General features: G+C 39.8%; 1 protein-coding gene across 3 annotated transcripts in view; it reads right to left on the reverse strand.

The window, feature by feature from the left end:
• Nucleotides 1-1,900: 1,900 nt before the first annotated feature.
• Nucleotides 1,901-21,920, reverse strand: part of GLRA2 (glycine receptor alpha 2) — a 292,434-nt gene continuing 272,414 nt past the window's right edge. Inside the window, exon 10 of one of the 3 annotated variants that reach the window (XM_088451591.1) lies at nt 1,901-3,755. In XM_088451591.1, coding sequence (XP_088307717.1) covers nt 3,477-3,755 — 279 coding nt within the window. In that variant the 3' untranslated portion in view covers nt 1,901-3,476. The remainder of the gene's footprint in view (nt 3,756-21,920) is intronic. The other 2 variants (XM_088451589.1, XM_088451590.1) reach the window with 2 other exon arrangements.

The following is a 21,920-nucleotide window of genomic DNA, read 5'->3' on the forward strand; positions in this document are numbered from 1 at the left end:
TATGCGGCAAAGATGTAAGTGGACATATCTGTAGTAGTCGCTACCTGATAAAAAACAGGTCCCCATACAGGGTCAGTGCTCCAGAATACATGGGATATATAACAGTGATGAATATCTGGACAGATTTACAGTTTAAATATTTATGAACATAACACTATAATCTCCCCCTAAGAATGAATGATCCAGTAAGCTCCTGAAGAAGCACATGGGGCCTGATTCTGAGTCAGACACAGTGTCGTCTGTGTACTTGTCTTTTGGCGGTCGCAACTGTGCGACTTAATGTTAATACTGCTACAAGCCCTTCCCTGGGGTACAGCCGTGCGCCTGAATGTGCGTCTCAGTTTATAGAAGTTCCATATACAGTAGTAGATCCATTCTAAAGGAGAGGGAAAGGAAAGTATGAACATGTTATTATTGATATGTAATCTCCTTTGATATAAATGCATGATGTACTGTATTTAAAATGGTATATCAGTCTAGCAGCCTGTTGTGAGGCCTTAAAAGTATGCAATTGTCACCAATAAAGGAATTTGTTACTACAAGTGTCCCAATATTTTAATTTATTGGACTTCTAGAATGGTGACTACTGCTCCTAATATTTACAGCCTCTACTTGTGAGACTTTGGGCATATTTCCAGTTCTTTATTAAGACTTTGTAAAATTGTCACAATGCTTTTATGGGATATGTTTGTGAAAATGTAGATGTAAATAAATAGCTTGTTCACACTTAAAAAACATATACTGAACGGCATACTGTAGCAGCAAAAGTTCAGCAAACAAGTAGAACATAGTTTTTCATTTTATGTGTATTGAAGCCATGATTGGGCCTCAGATGTATATAAATAACATATATAAATAAAGGCTTACCTGTTCGTCTGACTCCAGCAATATACACTATTAGTGGTGGCTCTGACATGCCAGTCAGCAAGGTATGTCTAACTATTCTGTATGTCTGCTATTGTAATTGCATACTGTACTCCTCGGTCTTAAACTACAGTACTATACTAGCAACTAAGCACTTGTATACTAATTGTATATGATACATAATATGAAAACTGCAATTCTAACCATTTCTGTACCTACTACAGAAATAAAAATAACTTATTTAGATTCATGGGGAAAATTATCAATTTTAATTACTGCTCTAATATTTTAATTTCTTCCAAAACTTGGCCTGAAATAACTACCTTATACCCTTTTCACACAGAAAAGCAAATTGCCAGGTCAGCCATTTAGATCCGGTAATTTGCGCATAAAGTCCTTTTTCTGTGTGAAAGGGTTAACCCAGGTCAAAATTCCCAGGACTTCGACCCTTTTCGACCCTGTTTTTTTTTCCAGGGTCGAAGTTCCGGGAATTGTCACCGGAGTTGATCCTTTCACACAGAAGAAATACTCGGGTTAATCTGCAAATTACCTGGCCAAATGCTTGACCCAGCAATTTGCTTTTCTGTGTAAAGGGGAGTACAGACTGGGACTGGCAAAGAAAACCTGTTCATCCAATGCCAGGTAAAAGCCGGGTTTTCCACGTTTTTCTGTATGAAAGTGGTATTAATTTGCCTTTAAGTCAGATACAAAATATTGTGGCCCTTCACCATTTTAAGGAAAATGCCTAATTTCAAAAAATTTAATAATCCCTGTGTTTTGTGCTGACCTCCATTCAACCCAAACTCCACCCTGATTTTCCCACCTTATGTATAATCTCAGCCTAGTTTCACAGAAGCCCTACCCCTTTGAGTCTGCGGTTTGGAATGTCGTGTCAAATTCAGGACATTTGGGAAGCGTAAACTGTGAGTCTTTTCATCTTAAATTGTAAAACTTCCTACCTTAAAAGAAAAAATAAGCAGACAGTGAGCAGATGTTTTACCACACTGAGCTTTATTGATGGAACAAATATTTCTTTTTTTTTTCTTTTTTTTTTTAAGTAAAATGTTTTACAGTAAGTGTAAAATTGTAACTTCATCGTTAAATTGCACATTTTTGTTATTCATAAGTAAAAATACCTTTTGTTTCTTTTCTTTTTTTGTACTTAAAATATGTATCAAGGACCTGAACCGCATAGGTAGTTTACCAAAGGCTTATATCAGGATATGAAAACACAGCAAAAGATTAAAATTCTTAGGTTAATCAGTGGCATTTGAAAGGACAGCCATTTTGACAAAGAGAGAAATTGGAGGCCTGTAAACAAGTTTGACACTCAACCGAAAGAGCTATCCACTGCAGCTACTTGGATGGCAGTGATACAGCTTTACTGAGCTACACCATACAGAAACAAGTGACAAAATACCATAGTGTAGTAGGTTAGCACAATTGGGTACATTACAGTTTGGCACCTCAAGTTGAATGTAAAAACAGTCAATAATTCTGGTAAATTCAGTGCACTAGGGTTCTTAAAATAACAACACTTGCATGCAAAATTTGCACTAAATCTTTCCAGCCAATAAGACCTTTGCTTTCATTATCTAACTTGAGCTAGACAGATAAAAGCTGTTGGCTGATTGGTTGTTGTGATTCATTGATTATTTTTGCACCTATATGCAATGTCAGTAATTAACCCTTAGTGTCATGAGTAAAAAGAAAAAATTAAATTGGAAAATAAATAATATACAAAGAAATCATTTGGGCATATCTATTGTAAACCTTTTAAAGTGCTGACCACAAAGTAACCACAGAGCACAGAAATTTAAGTCCAAATATTACGATAAAATAGTAAAGCAAGATCTCTTTTGTAAAGTCACGCTCGCACAAGATATCAAAGTATAAATCTTAATATATAGATTTTGAATCATATAAATCATTGTCAACACAAAAAAAAACACGTGGTGCTGTACTAGATACTAACACTGTGATGGAATGAACTGTAGCTCAGTAGACTTCTTTCAGATACTGTAAAAAGGCAGCAATTTCTTTAAAAAATTTGGTCCTTACCGCAAACTTTGATGTCACCGTGTGTGTATCAAAATGGTGACATGATCAATTTGGTACTAAATGACGTGATAAAATGGAAGATTTTAATTTAAGCAACTTGATTGTATTCAACATCTTAGTGGCAGTGCTGGCTACATTGGGTCCAAACAGAGAGGCTGATTAATAACATGGGTCAAATCACCACGAGGTACTGTAACCCATAGCAAACAGATCTATGCTCAGATAAGTCTAACTTGTATTTCACTGGCTGCTATGCATGTAAGCACAGTTATGTTGAATGTCCCATGTCTTTAAAAATGCCCCAGAGTTATTTAAAAGGGATTCTGGGAAAAGGTAAATGGAACATAATGTTATAGTCCCGAGAGGATTATATCAGTATTTCAAGATTAATATTCAACTTCTTTTCTCTTTATATGTTTTTGTTCCTGCTTCTTGTCTCCGAGGATGAGTACAATAGGTGGATATAAAATCAGTCTTAATGTCAAGGGAATTTTCCACAAATTATTTACAAGCACACTTTGGCATTTAGTTCCCTAAAATAAATAAGTGGCTTATTTCTTGTGTACATCTTCGTGCCTTATGATTTTGTATGTAATCCAGTAAAAGATGTTAAAAATAAGGAAGGCCAGTGGAAAGGCAGCTCGGGATATCGTATCAATCCGTTTTGCACGATCAACAAACTTCTTCTTGATAGAGTCCGCATCCTTGGGCGGAGGAGGCGGAAGGCTGGGTGGAGCTGCTTTCACTGCAGTTCCGTCCTTTACTTGTAGGCAATGCCCCATTCCATAGCCACTGAAGTTAAACCGGCTCTCACGAACTAGATCTTCGTCCTAAAAATAAATAACATTTTGTGAGAAACTTTCACATTATTATGTTCCTTGTGCTACTTAATAGTGAATATTTTAATAAATAATATCTCCTTTAAAACAACAAAAAATACTCAATTGAGTTCTATGGAATTTAATGATTTGGATTCTGAATTGCCCATTTGTTGCTTCACTACATGGAATTAAATATTTACATTGCTTGCCCTGCAAATTAATAACTGTCTACAGCTATGGAATGAATTACATATTCTTATCTACTGTACAAAAAAATTTTCAGACTCATTCTTGAAAGCACATTCATTGTTTACAGATAGTACTGTATTTTATTTATTTTGACAATGTCCTTTCCCTACAATGAGACAACTTCTACATTAATATTAATACAGGTTTAAGCTGTATTCCTGTGTAGACAGAAAATTGTACCTGCCCACTGCTACCTTTACCAGGGACCGCTACGTGCAAACATGTTCCTGGAGGCACATCATTTACTGTATCTCACTGCCCTAGCTTAAAATGGTGAAATAGCTTCACTTTTTGATAGACTGTTGCTTTTGAACTTTAAGCAGCAAAAATTAATATTATAAACTTAATATAAAAACTTTTTATTATATGAAGGAATTAAAAAACATGGAGTGGGCAGCTCACTTAGCTCTATCTGGGGTTCTCAATAAAGTTGAAAGTGCATACTAGTAAAAGCCATGATTTATTTTCTAAACAGGTTTTAAAGTCTTTCAGGTGATCCCCTCAATATGTCAACCTTGCAAAATTTCCATCAAACATTTACAGTATGAATAAGACCGTATGTCCCTAAGTAACAACATACTTGCTGACTTTTTGGCTGGCCTCTTCCAAGAGGGGTCAGACCGGACAGAAGTGCAGGGTGCGTGGTGAAACCAAATTAGTGGTGTGGTGCATGACACCACAATTGCATCATTGTAGTCCTACCTGCGCTATACAATGCTGGCATTGTGAAGTGGGGGTGGGGCCACAATAACACTTCAGCGTGAGTTGCGTCATCAAGCTGCCCAGACCACCCACTTCACTCAGGAAGTGGGTAGCAAGGAGGCCTCCAAACACTTGCCCACCTTTGCGGGTGTCTGGGAGTGCCACCCGAGATTCAGGAGTCTCCCAGATGTCCCGGGAGAGCAGGTGAGTATGAGTAACACTCAGGAGGAAATGTTTAGCTACAGTATCATATGTTTTCCCCTGCATGCAGTGGTGGAAGTGGTACTACATATGTTCGGTAGTATTCCATATCGCCGCTTCTCCAATTGCTTCATTTGTAAGACTACCAAAACCATTGCTTACATTTTTCATAACACCATTTCTACATTTCCACTTCTGTCAGTCCTTGCATGTAAATAACCTTGCTGTCAGTGCTTGCATGTAAATAACCTTGCTGTCAGTGCTTGCATGTAAATAACCTTGCTGTAAAGTCTGATATTCAATTTTTCTGTCTAAGATAGAATGAAAGGCTTTCCCTAACTAATATAGGATTTTCTTTTTCTCCCAAGATTGTTACTTATAATATATGTTCCCATTAAGCGTTCAACAGGTACATTTATTCACATGTCTTTACTCTTTATACACTTCATAACATTGCTTAGTATTATAATCTGTTGACTAGCAACAACCTGATTCAACTATCTGATTTAGAGATGCATGCCTGGCTGCGATTTCATTTGGATTTGCAGCTGCGATAATATACAAATGCTAGCTTTAGCCTACTTGCGAGCGCCCAATATTGCAAGCCCTGTGACGCCCACTTTCAATGTCCGTGGATAGTGTCAATTCACCGGTGAACTCACTTAACCATCGGCTCACCATCGACATGATGCCCTAAGGCTGGCGCAGTGTCTCCTTCTGAATTCTCTCTAGTCATGGCTTCTGTAGTTGCGACTCTGCATTTCAGAACACAGTCACATACACCGACACACCCTTGACACTCCCATAACAATCCCATGAAACGTTCTTTTTTTGTGTTCACTTCAAGTGGACACCCAGTCACCTCCCAGGGACGCCAATGTTTATTGGCTGCCAGCTTTATTACAAGTGACTCCATTCACGACAGCAGTCTCTGCATACACTCACCCTGTAGGGGTTTCTCTGACTTTTAGAAATGCGCAGTAGCAAATAATAGCTCAACTGCGCAAACATTGGCACTGCGCCAACCTCAGAATCAAGTCCTTAATTGTAATGTCTTAATAATTGAATCTTCCATCTGGTATTAGGGCTGCTAACACTATTCAGTTAGAGAGCATATTATGATCATTATGTGCTTTATAAGCCTCGATATCAGCAAGTCGGTGAGAATTATATGTATTTTACTGCAACTTATTAACAAGTTCAACAAATGACAATTACTGTTAGTACATGGGAAGTGACAACACTACTATAAAAAGTAATAGAATGTTTGTACCTACACTGTAATGTAGTGCAGGGTTTTTATATATCTAATAACAATATTACCATAAATAAATTTTAGAAAGTAATTTCAATCTACAGTCTCTGAAATACTATTCACTGTGGGGTCATTCCATGTCAGATCACCCATGCAATGACACCACCAACTCAGATTTTCATGAAACTTTGTACACTTGATACTTCTACATATTTACAAACACAAGTAAAATTTTCTTCTCTAGCCCTGATAGTTTTTGATATATAGGGGGTCAAAGTTTAAAAAAATTGCTTGGAAATGCCACTCCTAATGCTCCGTTTTTATGTGAGGTGTATGTGGAAAAACATTCCTATCTCAGTGCCTAATCCACATATCACTTTGAAATTTTGGCCCTTAGCCAATCAGAATATGGAGATTCCAGAAAAAAATGTTTTATCAACCTAGCCTGACTCCTAGAGTCATTATACATTCCTTTACGTCATACTTAATTATTTTTTTAATGCAAAATAAAGGTGGGTTCAATACGCATTATCAACCTAAGGCAGATGAGTTATCATGTCACTTTAAAAAAAAAAAAAAAATAGAACCTTACAGTAAACTATACTTTAAAAGCCTATGAAAGAAAAATAATGGGATTTTGATTGCCTGCATGAGTATTTTAATGTTTAATTAAAAATCTCTCTTTAAAAATGAAAATTACCATTAGGTATAATTTTGCCTTCCAGGGGAGTATTTTAATATGTGTATTTCTATATATATGTGCAGATTTCTTATTACACATAGGGAGGTATTCAATTAGCCTGCAATTACACGTTTTTGTGTGAAAAACTGCTATTTAACAGTGAAAAACCCCTATTCAATTAGCCAAAATAATTTGTCGGTGGTAATTTTACCTCAAATTTCACTTCACCTACTATGAGCAGGTGCAAGGTTGGGGAAAATCCCTATTTTACTGTAAAAATTTGGGATTTGGTTCAGAACCCCTGGGACACCTCCCCCCCCCACTCCGATGACTAATTATGCACCTTGATGTTTTTAATTGGCCAATAATGACATGTCGATTTTGGGTTAAAAGAGTGCACAGTGATGGAATTTTGGGTTCAAGCTATGGGACAGGCATATTGGGGTGCTTTATGAGTGAAACAATTGTTTTTAGTCTTGTAGGTGGGAGCAGTCAGTCTTTTTGCACTTTTTTTAAATACCCTAAAATGACCCAAATATTTACTTATATCCATTTTTATGTACCCCGAATTTAATTAGAGCACTTATTTTTCGGAAAAAATACAGTTCTATACCATTATCCTATGTTAGTTTGCCATTTTCCGGGGTACAGGCTGATTTCCTCATTTTCACAGCAAGAATTTTTGCACGAATCCTGTTTTTGTGATTTTGGAATTGAATAGGAAAATAGCAATAGCAAATAGCAAAATTCCCTCGGAGTCCCCCTAGCCTCATAATACTTACCCCCAGCCCCATAATACTTACCTCCCCATGCACCTCCTCTTGAGCCCAGTGTGCCGCTCCATCTCTCCTCACTGAAGCTGGGAGGAGGTGTGGCCATGGTCTAGGGATGTCATCATAGTCACACCTCCTCCCAGCTTCTAATTGAGCCAATGTCATTTTTAATCAGGCGCCAGTAACGAGCCAATCGGAACTCACGGACCAACAGCGTTCCTATTGGGTTGCGACCTTCTCCTGATTAAAAATTACATCAGCGCTGTACTTGGCAGGGTGCAGGGGTTGCTTGCTGCGCTGGCGGGCCTCCCTAACAGCTGGGTCACATAGCAAGCGCACCCCTTGCACCCTCTATAGTTACACAAATGCCTATTTAGTCTGTTCAAAAGATAACAGAGTCTGCATGCTACGACACTGCTCTCAATGCCCATCAACTGAAAACATAAAAAGCATTCTACTTGAGAAATTCGCAGACCCTGCAGATGAAGCTTCTTACAGTCAGTGGGTATCTACTGACAGAACAGAGATGGCGAGATGCACTGCAACGTTTGATGAATATTTAGAAACTTTGATCGAAAAAATAGAAATACTTGTCGCTCATTCATGTTTTGCTAAGGCACATTCAAAGTTTCTGAAAGAAATGAAGGCCAACTTTGAACTTGACACAGCTATTGTTCTCCTGAACTTTAGTGAAAACTATTCTTACGTGATTCAGAATGAAGTTCAAGGGTATCATTCAACGAACAATAGTTGTACACTGCACCCAGCTGGAATCTATGCTCATGTTCCCCAGTCTGATGACCTGTTCATCACGTGTCTGTGTCTTGACTGATAATTTGGAGCATGATGTAGCATTTGTGTATGAAATACAGAAAGTAATTATTTGGTACATTAAGAAAACATTCCTACTGTCAAAAATTTGTGTTACTTCAGTGATGGGTGTGCTGGGCAGTATAAGAATTGCAAAAACGTTCTCAACTTGTGCTGCCATGATCGAGATTTCACTTTAAAAGCATCATGGGCATTATTTGCAACCAGCCACAGTAACTCTCCTTGTGATGGCATTGGTGGAACAATTAAGCCTCTGGTTGCCAGAGGGGGCCTACGGAGACTAAAAGGTTATCTGATTGATTCAGCTGAAAAAGTCTTAATTTTTGCAAGTCAAGAGTTGCAAATATAAAGAACGTTAAGGCTAATATCAAAAGAAACACTTTCAAAAACACGCCAGCAGCTGCAAGACCGATTTTCCCAGGAAAAAACAGTACCTGGTACAAGAGGATTTCATCACTTCACCCCTATATCTGAAGTTTCCATAGGAACAAAGCGACTCAGTTCAAATAAAAACTTAACTTCCAGTTTCCATTTCTCAGATCAGAACAATCCAACACCAGTCAATATGTCACAAATCTGTACAAATTCATACATAGCATGTGTTTACGATAATTCTTGTTTTTTGGATTAATACTTTTAAAAGATGAGGAGGAATGTGATGTTGAAGTTAAGTTCATGCACACCTATGGCCCTGCGTGATCATTTCACTGGCCTCTACAGAAGAAAGAAGACATGGGACAGGTATATTGGGGTGCCTTATGAGTGAAACAAATGTTTTTAGTCTTGCAGGTGGGAGTAGTCGGTCTGTTTGCACTTTTTTTTGGATAAGTACTTTTAAAAGATGAGGAGGAATGTGATGTTGAAGTTAAGTTCATGCATACCCTGCGCGATCATTTCATTGGCTTCTACAGAAGGCACTTCTGTCACGAAGGGTACTGGAAGGATGTAGTACTTCCCTGAAAAGGAAGTTGATTATGTACAATGGCAGTACAGTCTCAACTACAGTTAGACATCAGGTATCTCTGTTAAAAAAAAAGTAAGATTAATAAGCTGATGTATTTAAAATGACTTTTAGTGGGTATGCTCATTCCCGTTTTCGCACCTATTCAATTCCAAAATCGCAAAAATGGGATTTCTTGCTGTGAATTGTGTTGGTGAAAATGCGGAAATCAGCCTGTACCCTACAAAAATGCCAAACTAACATAGGATAACAGTATAGAAGTGTATTAGAGGTCATATTAAATAGATTGGGGTACTTTTTAAATGGAAAAAATTATAAAAACTCTCATTAAAATCAGGGTACATAAAAATGGGTATAAATATATATTTGGGGGTCATTTTAGGGGACTTTAAAAAAAAAGTGCAAAATGACTGCCACCTGCAAAACTAAAAACACTGGTTTCACTCATAAAGCACCCCAATATACCTGCCCCATACCTTGAACCCAAAATTCCATCACTTTGCACTTTGTCACCCCCAAAAAGAAATGTAATTATTGGGCAATTAAAAAAAATCAAATTCTAATTAGTCATCAGGGTGGGGGGTCTTTTGGGGAAGTTTTGGTGTCCCAGGGGTTCTGAACCAAATCCCAACATTTATACCTTAATATAGTTATTTTCCTCAAGGTAGCTGACGTGAAATTTGCGGTTAAATTATTCCTGAAAAAATTATTGGGGCTAATTGAATAAGGGTTTTTTGCAGTAAAATAACAGTTTTTCGTACGAAAACATGTAATCGCGGGCTAACTGAATACCCTCCTATGTGCAATAAGAAATCTGCACATATATATATATATATATATATAGAAGTATAAAAATTTAAATACTACCCTGGCAGGCAAAATTATACCTAATGATAATTTTCATTTTTAAAGAGAGATTTTTAATTAAACATTAAAATACTCATACAGGCAATCAAAATCCCATTATTTTTCTTTCATAGTCTTTTAAAGTATAGTTTAAGATTCAATTAAAAAAAAAAGGGACATGATAACTCATCTGCCTTAGGTTGATAACAAGTATTAAACCCACCTTTTTAATGGCACCAAAAAAATAATTAAGTATGAAGTAGAGGAATGACTGTAAGAGGTTGATAAAACATTTTTTTCTGCAATCTCCATATTCTGATTGACAAAGGGCCAACATTTCAAAGTGATATGTGGATTAGGCTCTGAGATTGGAATGTTTTTCCACATACACCTCACATAAAAATGGAGCATCAGGAGTGGCATTTCCAAGCAATTTTTCGAAACTGTGTCCCCCTATATCTCAAAAGCTATGAGGGCTAGAAAAGAAAAAATGTACATGGGTTTGTTGCTGTGTGGTAGTATCAAGTGTACAAAGTTTCATGAAAATCTGAGTCGGTGGGTGTCATAATAAATATTTTCTGGGTAATTTGACATGGAATGACCCTGTGGGTACATTCATACATACTAGGGATATTCAGGCTCGGATAGGTTCGAGTTTGCACGCCGAGTTCGGATTTTTCCCTCCAAAAAAACGGAACTCAGAAATAGGCAAAACGTCATCTTGCATGGACAAACATCATCATTCTTGGACTTTGTCCAGGAATGATGATGTTTGTCCATGCAAGATGACGTTTTGCCTCTTTCTGAGTTCCGTTTTTTTGGAGGGAAAAATCCAAACTCGGCATGCAAACTCGAACCTATCCGAGCCTGCACATTCCCTAATACATACACAGGGGTGCCGAGAGAGGGGGGGAGCGGATACAGTTTACCCGGGCCTGGGCTTCCAGGGGGGCCCAGTGGGGGCCCGGGTCCGGCACCACCCCCCCTCACTTCCTCCCTCCTCCCTCTGCACGCTGTGTGCTGGGCTGCAGTGGGAGATTGCTTGCGGCTGCTAAGCAGCAGCCACAGCAATCTCCTATGCCTGAAGGGGGGAGCGATCACACTGATAGTGTCCCCCTCTGGCTTTGCGCCGGGCTGAGGGGCTCACAGCACTGCAAAACAATATTATTTTTTCAAGGAGGCGTGGCCATGCCTCCCATGATTAGGCCACGCCCCCTCTTTAGCGGGGCCCGGCGTGGCTCTCTACGCCCCTGTACATACACACAAATCCATGATCCGGCACTCAATAGGCAAGATGTGATTCCTGAGCCAGGTGCCCTCCACAGTTAGCCTAGAGCTGAGACGTAATGTCATATACAGTTCCACAGGCAGCACTCCAGACAATGAGAAGATGATACCCAACACAGCTTAAAGTGCTTTAAGCTGTGTTGGGTATTGTCTATTCATCATCCGGAGTGCCGCCTGTGGAACTGTATATCTACTATATAAAAGTGAAAATTTGTCCTTCTTTCTATACAAATCCACAGTTTACAAGCCACGATCGATAAATTTTACATACAAGCGTAATAAAACACAGAAGAGGCAACTAAAAAAAATTGAAAATAAAATTAATTACTGTTACGTTTTAATTAATGAAAGACCACAATCCACACATCTGTACTGAAATTCACATGCCTTAAGTATATTACAAGTTTTTTCTATTATCTCAGGGAGTGCCTCCTTTGTTTTGTTCTACCCCTGGGGGGTTCTTATACCTTTCATCGGAAGAGCATTGGACTATATACTACCTGTTTAGGATGGCACCCCGCTATTTTGCTTTTTCAGTTTGAGTGCCGAACCTTTGCACATATATATATATATATATATATATATATATATATATATATATATATATATATATATATATAAGGGATTTGGTTCTGATTCGTCGTCCGGCTTTGGATTTGCCAAACCTGCCGTGACTGGAACTGGATTTGGATTTGTTACAAAAATTTATAAAAAAAGCTAAAATCACATAATTATTTTTTATTTGTTCCTAGAGTATTATTAAGCTCAATAAGATTAATTTCCAGTCATTTCCAGTCAATTTATCCCACCTCACAGCTTATAATATTATTTTCACCATTATTGGCCAAAGGTTGCAGTGATCTGACTGGTTACTAAGCGACAGAGCAGCGGCGCAGCTGCATAGACACCACAGTTTAAAGCACATCTATGAAACATTGCCACACAGCAGTGGCAGAAATGAAAGGTAGTGCAAGATGGAATTGCCCTTGGGCCCTCCCATCTACCCTTATGTTGGATATAAAAAGGACATGCACACTTTAACAAACCAAGCTCTACAGCGCCAGGGACTGACACTTTTGTGGCTGAAGTGCTTTGTTTGTTTGGGCTCCCACAAAACAAGCTACCAATCAGCTTAAGGCAACAGCTCTACAGTGGCAAGATGTCATTGTCATTGCCATCCTTACCCTCATCAGTTTGTACATCATCCTCACACAATATTAATTCATCCCCACTGGAATCCACCATTACAGAAGACTCTATACTGTGACATAATTGCCGGGAAAGGTCTTCCTCATGGAATTTCCAGTTCATTTTGATGAACATCGTCTTTTGCACATTTTGAGGAAATAGCCTCCTAAGCGGTTCGCTCACAAGGTTCCCAGCTGTGCTGAAAACTCTCTCTGAGTACACAATGGAGGGTGGGCAGCTTAAGTAATGCAAAGTCAGTTCATACAAGGGCCATCAAATTGCCTTTTTTTCCTTCCAGTACTCGAAGGGACTCTGTGACATGTCTATATTTATGGTGCCATGAAAATAATCCTCCACCATTCTTTGGACGGTGATCGTATCAGATGGAGTTACGGTAGAGGTGTCACTAATGTTGAGCAATTCTTTTAGACCTGACCAGATGTCAAACTGATGGGTTGACTTATCTGCATCACCACTGGGTCTTTTGGGAAAGCTGATCTTTTTTCTGGCTGCTGATGAAGAAATTGAAGGAGGATATGTCGTAGTGCTTGTGACACTTGCCAACTTGCTCACCAGTAACTCTTTACATCTTTTAAGATCTGGGTCAGTTGGAAAGAAAGACATAGCATATGAATTAAACCTTGGATCAAGCACGGTTGCTAAAATGTAGTGATCAGATTTCAAGATCATGGCCACCCGTGGATCCTGGTGAAGCGAATAAAGGACTTGATCTACAAGTCCGGCATACTTTGCGGATTCGTTTTGTTTAATCTCCTACTTCAATTTCTCCAGCTGATTTTCCAAAAGCCTAATCAGGGGAATCACCTTACGCAAGCTAGCAGTGTCAGCACTCACATCACATGTGGCTACTTCAAATATTTTGAGCACTTTGCACAAGACAGAAAGTACTCTCCACTGTGTTGGGCTAAGGTACATTCCCCCTCATCTCCCAATGTCATGGCTTGTTGTATAGCTATGGATGGCTTTTTGCTGTTCCTCCATCCACTGAAGCATATAAAGGGTGGAGTTCCACCTTGTTACCACCTCTTGCTACAGTTGATGGCAGGGCAAATTAAACTTTTCTTGCAGGTGCTGCAATCTCCCGCATGCTGTTGCTGAATGCCGAAAATGTCCCGACAGCATCTCCTGCACGCCCCTGTAATTTTTTTAAAAACCGTGCACCACTAAGTTGATTGTGTGAACAAAACAGGGAATGTGTTAAAATTCATCCAGCTGTAATGCTTTCACAATATTTGTAGCGTTATCAGAAATCGCAAATCCTGAGGAGAGTCCAAGTCGGGTAAGCCATGTTTCTATGACATCTCTTAAGGGGCCGATCCATTAGCAGATGTTTTTATGAAAGATGAAAGACAAAAGATATCTATTGAAAATTCCGGTGGCTGTGCTGAAAAATATCTGTCATGTGCATGACAGATTTTGGCAAAAGACGAACGATGAACGATATCGCATGACATCATTCAGGGAGTGGATTTTTTCTGTGCAGCGCTCTGTAGCTGCTGCCAATATCTTTCGTTGTTTACCGCATATAAACTGCCAGATATTTCTAATATCTGGCAGCGATATACGATAATTGACCAACATGTCATGAAAGAGATGAAAGATTAAATTCAGGGCCTATCCATAGCAGATAAATTGAATGACTGAACGATATATCGATCAGTCATTTTATCTGCTAATGGATAGGCCCCTTTAGTTTTTCTAAGAGGTTGTCAGCGGTATGCCTTTTATTGAATCTGGTGATACACAGAATAGCCTGCCCCAAATTACTGTAAAAGGAAAGAAATTACTTTTCCATCACCTGGTTGGTGGTGCTCCCCAGGAGTAATAAATAACCAAGTACACAAACAATCTAATATTACCCTGTATAGCAGGATAACAAGAAAAACTCATTTGTGGGGGCACTCTTATCTTCTAATTACAAGAAAAAAATATTCACAAAAATACACAACTAAAAAGTACTGCCCTAACAGTGAGGGGAGTATCTGTATTTCCTTTACTCACGGCATATATGATATGCAGTAGTGTGTGTTTTTCTCATCTCACTGCCTAATTGCTCTACCCTAATAGAAATGTGCTAGATATACTGTCTTGACTCACGACATATATGGCATGCAGCAGTGTGTGTTTTTTTCATCTTATTGCTAATTGCTCCACTCTGAATGATATGTGCTAGATATACTGTCTTGATTGTACAGTTGGTTTAAATCAGAAGGCATATACACACATGTATTCTGGAGTCATCGTATAGCGATTATGCTTAAACAACAGGTTACTAACATGCCACGAGGGATGATGTATATGTAACAACAATAACACATGGATGTATTATATCTGCCTCTTTTGTGTATATAGACCAATTATTACAAAGGTGACAAAGCATTTGGGAGAACATAAAACAGGGGTGGAATGACCTCCCTTTACTTCATGAATATGATTTGGTACACTCTTTGGATACTCATGAACTTAATCTATTAATAACACTAAGAGGTATAATTAGGATTTATCTAAGTGTAGATGACAACAGAATATCAATTTGTGAACCCTCCAGATGTCGGTTTCAGATATAGCTTGTAAATATATATATCTATAGTCTAGTTGCTTTAATATACTAATGAGAGATTTTTGTGACAAGCATATCTAATATTTTGCCTTCTCTTTCCCACTAAATTATAAAGAGAGCAAATGTAATAGGATAACTAATACGATATGTATGTATTAACGAGTATTACTAGGCTTATCCTATCTACTGATATATTCTTTCTGTGGTAACATATTTGCTTAGGAACACCACAATGTATGTATTGTCTATGTTATGTATGTGTATATGTGGAAAAGAATTTATTTTTTTTTTTAAATCCATCTTTTGCATTTTTAAGGTGCATATTTAATAAAAGTTATGTTTTATGAATAAGAATATTTTTTTTCTTGTAATTATAAGATAAGAGTGCCCCCACAAATGAGTTTTTCTTATTATCCTGCTATACAGGGTAATATTAGATTGTTTGTTATAAAATACTTGTAATGAGTTCGCTGCAAATGACGTAATAGCGTGGAAGTTCCTAGATGCTTAACGTTCCTACCTCTACTTACTGTGGTTCCACAACGGCTACAAATGGCTTGACAAATGTAGTCAGGATTTGGGTAAAAATAATTCCAGACATAAGAGGTGGATTTGTTGTTCCTATGCACAGGCATGACAATGGCCTTCTTCTTATCATAGCCAAGAGCTGCTTCCACCAGTGCCTGACTTACACAAACAACATCCTAATCCACAATATCCTCATTAGTGCCAGCGTCAGCTACAGAAATATCCCCCTCATCCTCTTGCAATTTCACGTTGGCATCCTCAATTTCTATGTCATCAGCAATACTTATGCTGCTCATCCCCACAAATACAGAGGGAGCAGAAACTGTTGAAGGTGGCTCCTCTGAAAGGTCAGGCTCACACATAGCACTCATGGACACACTTAGACTCTCCTCAGGGATTTCTGACATTTGTCTATCTGAAAGCACAGTTTGATCTACTGCCTTAGTGCTTTTCAGTTTTTTTACACTTCTTCTAAAAGGTCTTTCATTGTCATCATGAGAGGCAGAAGATGCCTCACTGACAGGTGCAGAACCACCTCTAAGAAATAAAGGCCAAGGCCTGAGCCTTTCCTTGCCACTATGCATGGTGAATGGTATGTTGCCAATATTCTGTTTTTCTGCACTAACCTCTAGCATTTTTTTTGTGTTTACCCATATGAAATCTCAGCTTTAGATGATAGTGAATGACTAGTATCATCTTCATGACTGGTTCCAGCAGCTGCACTGCAAGCATTTTCTTACACACACTGAGGGCTTCTGCCCAAGGAGTCACTGTGCTTTTATACACAGAGGGCTAAGGCCCAAGGAGTCAAGGTGCTTGTATACACAGAAGGCTAAGGCCCAAGGAGTCACGGTACTTTTATACACAGAGGGCTACTACCCAAGGAGTCATGGTGCTTTTAAACACAGAGGGCTACTGCCCAAGGAGTCACAGTACTTTTATACACAGAGGGCTACTGCCCAAGGAGTCACTGTGCTTTTATACACAGAGGGCTATGGCCCAAGGAGTTACGGAGCTTGTATACACAGGGCTAAGGCCCAAGGAGTCACGGTGCTTTTATACACAGAGCTACTGCCCAAGGAGTCACGGTACTTTTATACACAGAGGGATACTGCCCAAGGAGTCACGCTGCTTGTATACACAGAGGGCTAAGGCCCAAGAAGTCATTGTGCTTTTATACACAGAGGGCTACAGCCCAAGGAGTCACAGTGATTTTATACACAGAGAGCTACTCCCCAAGAAGTCACTGTGCTCTTAATTTATACACAGAGGGCTTCTGCCCAAGGAGTCACTGTGCTTTTATACACATAGGGCTAAGGGCTCGAGTCAGACACGCTCACTAGGATGCATTCGCTCATAGCTGGGTGTTTTTTGCATTCTGCACATGCAATGAGAGAGATCGGGAAGTGTTCACTCGCTGCGCATAGACAGCCCAGAAGAGTGAGTGACAGGAGAAGCTGTTTGTGGGTGGTGACAGTGGCTGGCCATTAACAATGGGAGAGCTGAGGTGCCTGAGCATCTTAACGCTGTTTCACAGGCATGCATAATTAACAGGTAGCATCACAGTACACTTCACCTGGTTGTATTTTACACTGAAGTGATCGCAGTGCTTGCGGTAAGGTATAGTCAACCACAAGCGCTGCGTTCGCTTCCGATGGTACCTGATTACCGATAGTTGCATACACTTCCAGGAGATGACATGCACAAGTGGGCATCTTAAGGCAGGCTGGTGGCCATCTACATACACAAAGTGATCGCATGCCAAGACATAGTGGGTGTGCTTATGCCTTGCTGTGCGATCGCCTGCCTTGCTGGGTGTGTGCCGGATTTGCATATGCTGAGTGCGAGCGTACACAAAGAAGTCACTGTGCTTTTATACACAGAGGGCTACTGCCCAAGGAGTCATGGTGCTTGTGTACACAGAGGGCTAAGGCCCAAGTAGTCACGGTGATTTTAATACATATATATATATATATATATATATATATATATATACTACTATAAACCAAAACCGGCCTGCGAATTACAACCAAAATCAAAACCAGTTAAAGTGGTCTGGCACACATTTCTCTATTATAAATAAATAAATAAATATATATATATATATATCACACAAAAAAATTCCCTTAACCTGCGCTCGATTTTAATTAGTATACAATAAATGGCTGCAATTCTTCCAGAGACAACCTCCCTGTTAGTAAGGACTAAAACACAATATTTTCTGTAGTAGTATAGAAGAAGCACCTCAAAGAACACAAATAACAAACTGTTCACTTCAATTAGATATATTATAAAAGTCCAATGTATAATTTGATCATAATCCAATTTACAGTATTATAAATTGTTGGAAGAGATGAATCTTACAGCCGACTTGTCCACTTTCTGAATGTTAAAGACTTTGGTGTGGTTTTACTCCCATATGGTTGGATTTCCTTAATAGGAAGATACAACTCCTTATCTTCTTTAGGAGATATATATCTAAAAATAGACCCTTGCACCAAGAATATACCCAAAGAAGGCCCAAAGGCCACCATTAATATAAAAATATTTATTACATATAAAATATTTTTCAACCACAATATACAGCCAGATAAAATTTGTAGTTGTATTGATATAGAATAATATCACACCTCAATATGTATATCACCCCTATATAGGGTAGATAAAACACACCCAACGCATTTTCTCCTTCACCAGGACTTCATCAGGGGTATAACACAATTTTGAAAGTGGGCAAACGCTCCTTATTAGGTGTAATTTTGACAGTGGCTCTATAAAAAAAATTATCTTTGGCTGTCCAAAAATACTGCAAAAGCAACAACCCAGCAAGTAGCTCCTTACTCTGGTCTGTCTAATCTCAACAGGAAATCTTTGTATCAAGAATTTATAATTCTGTAAATTGGATTATGAGCAAATTATACATTGGGCTTTTAGAATATATCTGTTTGAAGTGAACAGTTTGATATTGGTGTTCTTTGAGGCGCTTCTATACTACTATAGAAAGTATATATATATATATATAGATAGATAGATAGATAGATAGATAGATAGATAGATAGATAGATAGATACTAGGGGTGTGCACCGGCCACTTTTCGTGTTTTGTGTTTTGGTTTTGGATCTGGATCTTTCTTCGTGTTTTGGATCTGGATTGGTTTTGCCAAAACCACCCTTCCGTGTTTTGGGTTCTGGGTTTTGTGTTTTGGATCTGTATTTTTTTTTACAAAGCATAAAAACAGCTAAAATCACAGAATTTGTGTGTTTTTCTGCTCCTATGCTATTATTAACCTCAATAACCTTAATTTCCACTAATTTCCAGTCTATTCTGAACACCTCACACCTCACAATAGTGTTTTTATATCCAAAAGGTTGCACCGAGGTAGCTGGATGACTATGCTAAGAGATACGAGTGGGCGGCACAAACACGTGGTCCATCTAGGAGAGACACTGCAGTGGCAGACAGGATGGCAGTTTGAAAAACTAGGCCCCAAACAGTACATAATTCAAAGAAAAAAAAGAGGTGCAAGATGGAATTGTCCTCCCACCCACCCTTATGTTGTATAAACAGGACATGCACACTTTAACAAACCAAACATTTCAGCGCCAGGGTCTGCCACACGACTGTGGCTGAAATGATTGGTTCGTTTGGGCCCCCACAAAACAAGCTGGCAATTAATCTGTCCCTGCACAAACTGGCTCTACGGAGGCAAGATGTCGTCCTCATCCTCCGATTCCTCACCCTCTTCAGTGTTGTGTACATCCTCATCCTCATAGAGTATTAATTCGTCCCCACTGGAATCCACAACCACAGGTCCCTCTGTACGTTCTGGAGGCTGGTCTCCCTGGAAGAGTTGATAATTCATTTTATGAACATCATCTTCTCCACATTTTGTGGAAGCAACCTCCTACGCCTTTTGCTGACAAGGTTCCCGGCTGCACTAAACACTCTTTCGGAGTACACACTCTAGGGGGGGCAACTCAGGTAAAATAGAGCCAGTTTGTACAGGGATCTCCAAATTGCTTCTTTTTCCTGCCAGTACAGGTACGGACTGTCTGACATGCCTACTTGGATGATGTCACCGATGTAATCCTTTAACAGACAGACGCACGCTTGTCGCTGCTGCTTTAAGGATGCAGGTGCGGCTACAGCCCACACATTTCACAAAGACAGAAAAAAAAAGAAGTATATTTTTATTGTTTGTGGAGCGCACTTTGAGGGTGTCACCACCCTTTAACAGACAGACGCACGCTTGTCGCTGCTGCTTTAAGGATGCAGGTGCGGCTACAGCCCACACATTTCACAAAGACAGAAAAAAAAAGAAGAATTTTTTTATTGTTTGTGGAGCGCACTTTGAGGGTTACACCACCCTTTAACAGACAGACGCACGCTTGTCGCTGCTGCTTTAAGGATGCAGGTGCGGCTACAGCCCACACATTTCACAAAGACAGAAAAAAAAAAAAAAATTTTTTTATTGTTTGTGGAGCGCACTTTGAAGGTTACACCACCCTTTAACAGACAGATGCACGCTTGTCGCTGCTGCTTTGAGGATGCAGGTGGAATCTAGACGGGATTTGGAACCGGGGACACACTACCTCCATCAATTGTCTAAATCCCACTGCACTAATGGCGGATACCGGACCCACGTCTAACACCGACATAGCAGTCAAGGCCTCAGTTATACATTTTGCTTCAGGATGACTGCTGTCGTACTTCATCCTCATCGCTAGGGACTGTTGGAGGGTCAATTGTTTAGTAAAAGTGGTGGTGTTCCTACTTCCTCTCTGGGATGATGAACAACTCCCAGCAGCAGCAACAGCACTAGGAGGAAGTGGTTCTTGATCTTTCCCTATTTTATTTTTATCAGAGAAAGTTTGGTCCTCCATTTATGTTATATTGATATATACGTGTGGCTAAAGCGCACACAAACACAGAAAATATTTTTTTATTTTTGCTGGAGAGTAGTGCACTTTGTGGGTTACACCACCCTTTAAGAAATGAGCCAGCCGGCTCTTTACTTATGGGACACAGGCGCATGCTTGGCGCTGCTCCTTTGTTGATGCACGTGCAGCCACAGTGCACACAATTCACAAACACAGAAAATATATATTTTTTTGGTTTGGACTGGAGTGTGCTTTGGGGGTTACAGCACCCTTTAACGGTCAAGCCAGCCGGCCCTTTACTTATGACACAGGCGCATGCTTGGCACTACTTTGTTGATGCACGTGCGGCTACTGCGCACACAATTCACAAACACAGAAAAAATATTTTGTTATTTGGTTTGGAGTGTACTTTGGGGGTTACAGCACCCTTTAACGGTCAAGCCAGCCGGCCCTTTACTTATGACACAGGCGCACGCTTGGCACTACTTTGTTGATGCACGTGCGGCTACTGCGCACACAATTCACAAACACAGAAAAAATATTTTGTTATTTGGTTTGGAGTGTACTTTGGGGGTTACAGCACCCTTTAACGGTCAAGCCAGCCGGCCCTTTACTTATGACACAGGCGCACGCTTGGCACTACTTTGTTGATGCACGTGCGGCTACTGCGCACACAATTCACAAACACAGTAAAAATATTTTTTTTTAGCACTTGGGGGGAGCACCCCTGATGGACAGAGCACCCCCTGGACAACACTACAGCACCCCTTTAGGACTGGGACACTGCACAGGACTTTGGAGTGGACACAGCCCCTATGGAGAACTGACTGCACAACACAGTCCAGCCAGCCCCTATGGACTTTGAAGTAGTGGACACAGCCCCTATTAACAACAGCAGCACAGCACAACACAGCCAGCCCTTATGGACTTTGAAGTAGTGGACAACAGCAGCGCAGCACAGCACAGCACAGCACAGCACAACACTACTCTGCACTACACTACACTACACAGCCCAGCCAGCCCTAACTCCCACCCTCCCTCTTCACTCTCCACAGCCGAGTGAGAAAATGGTGCCGACGCGGGTACCTTATATAGGATCCAAAACCCGCGAGACCCGGAAGGCGGGATGATGACGTTTTGCCTCGATTTCAGATCCGAGTCAGGCGGGAAAAGTCGAGCCTGACTCGGATCGGGGGGGCTCGGGGGGGTT

The sequence above is a fragment of the Taudactylus pleione genome, unplaced genomic scaffold (genome assembly GCF_031769625.1).
Source record: "Taudactylus pleione unplaced genomic scaffold, aTauple2 ptg000026l, whole genome shotgun sequence".
Taxonomy (NCBI): domain Eukaryota; kingdom Metazoa; phylum Chordata; class Amphibia; order Anura; family Myobatrachidae; genus Taudactylus; species Taudactylus pleione.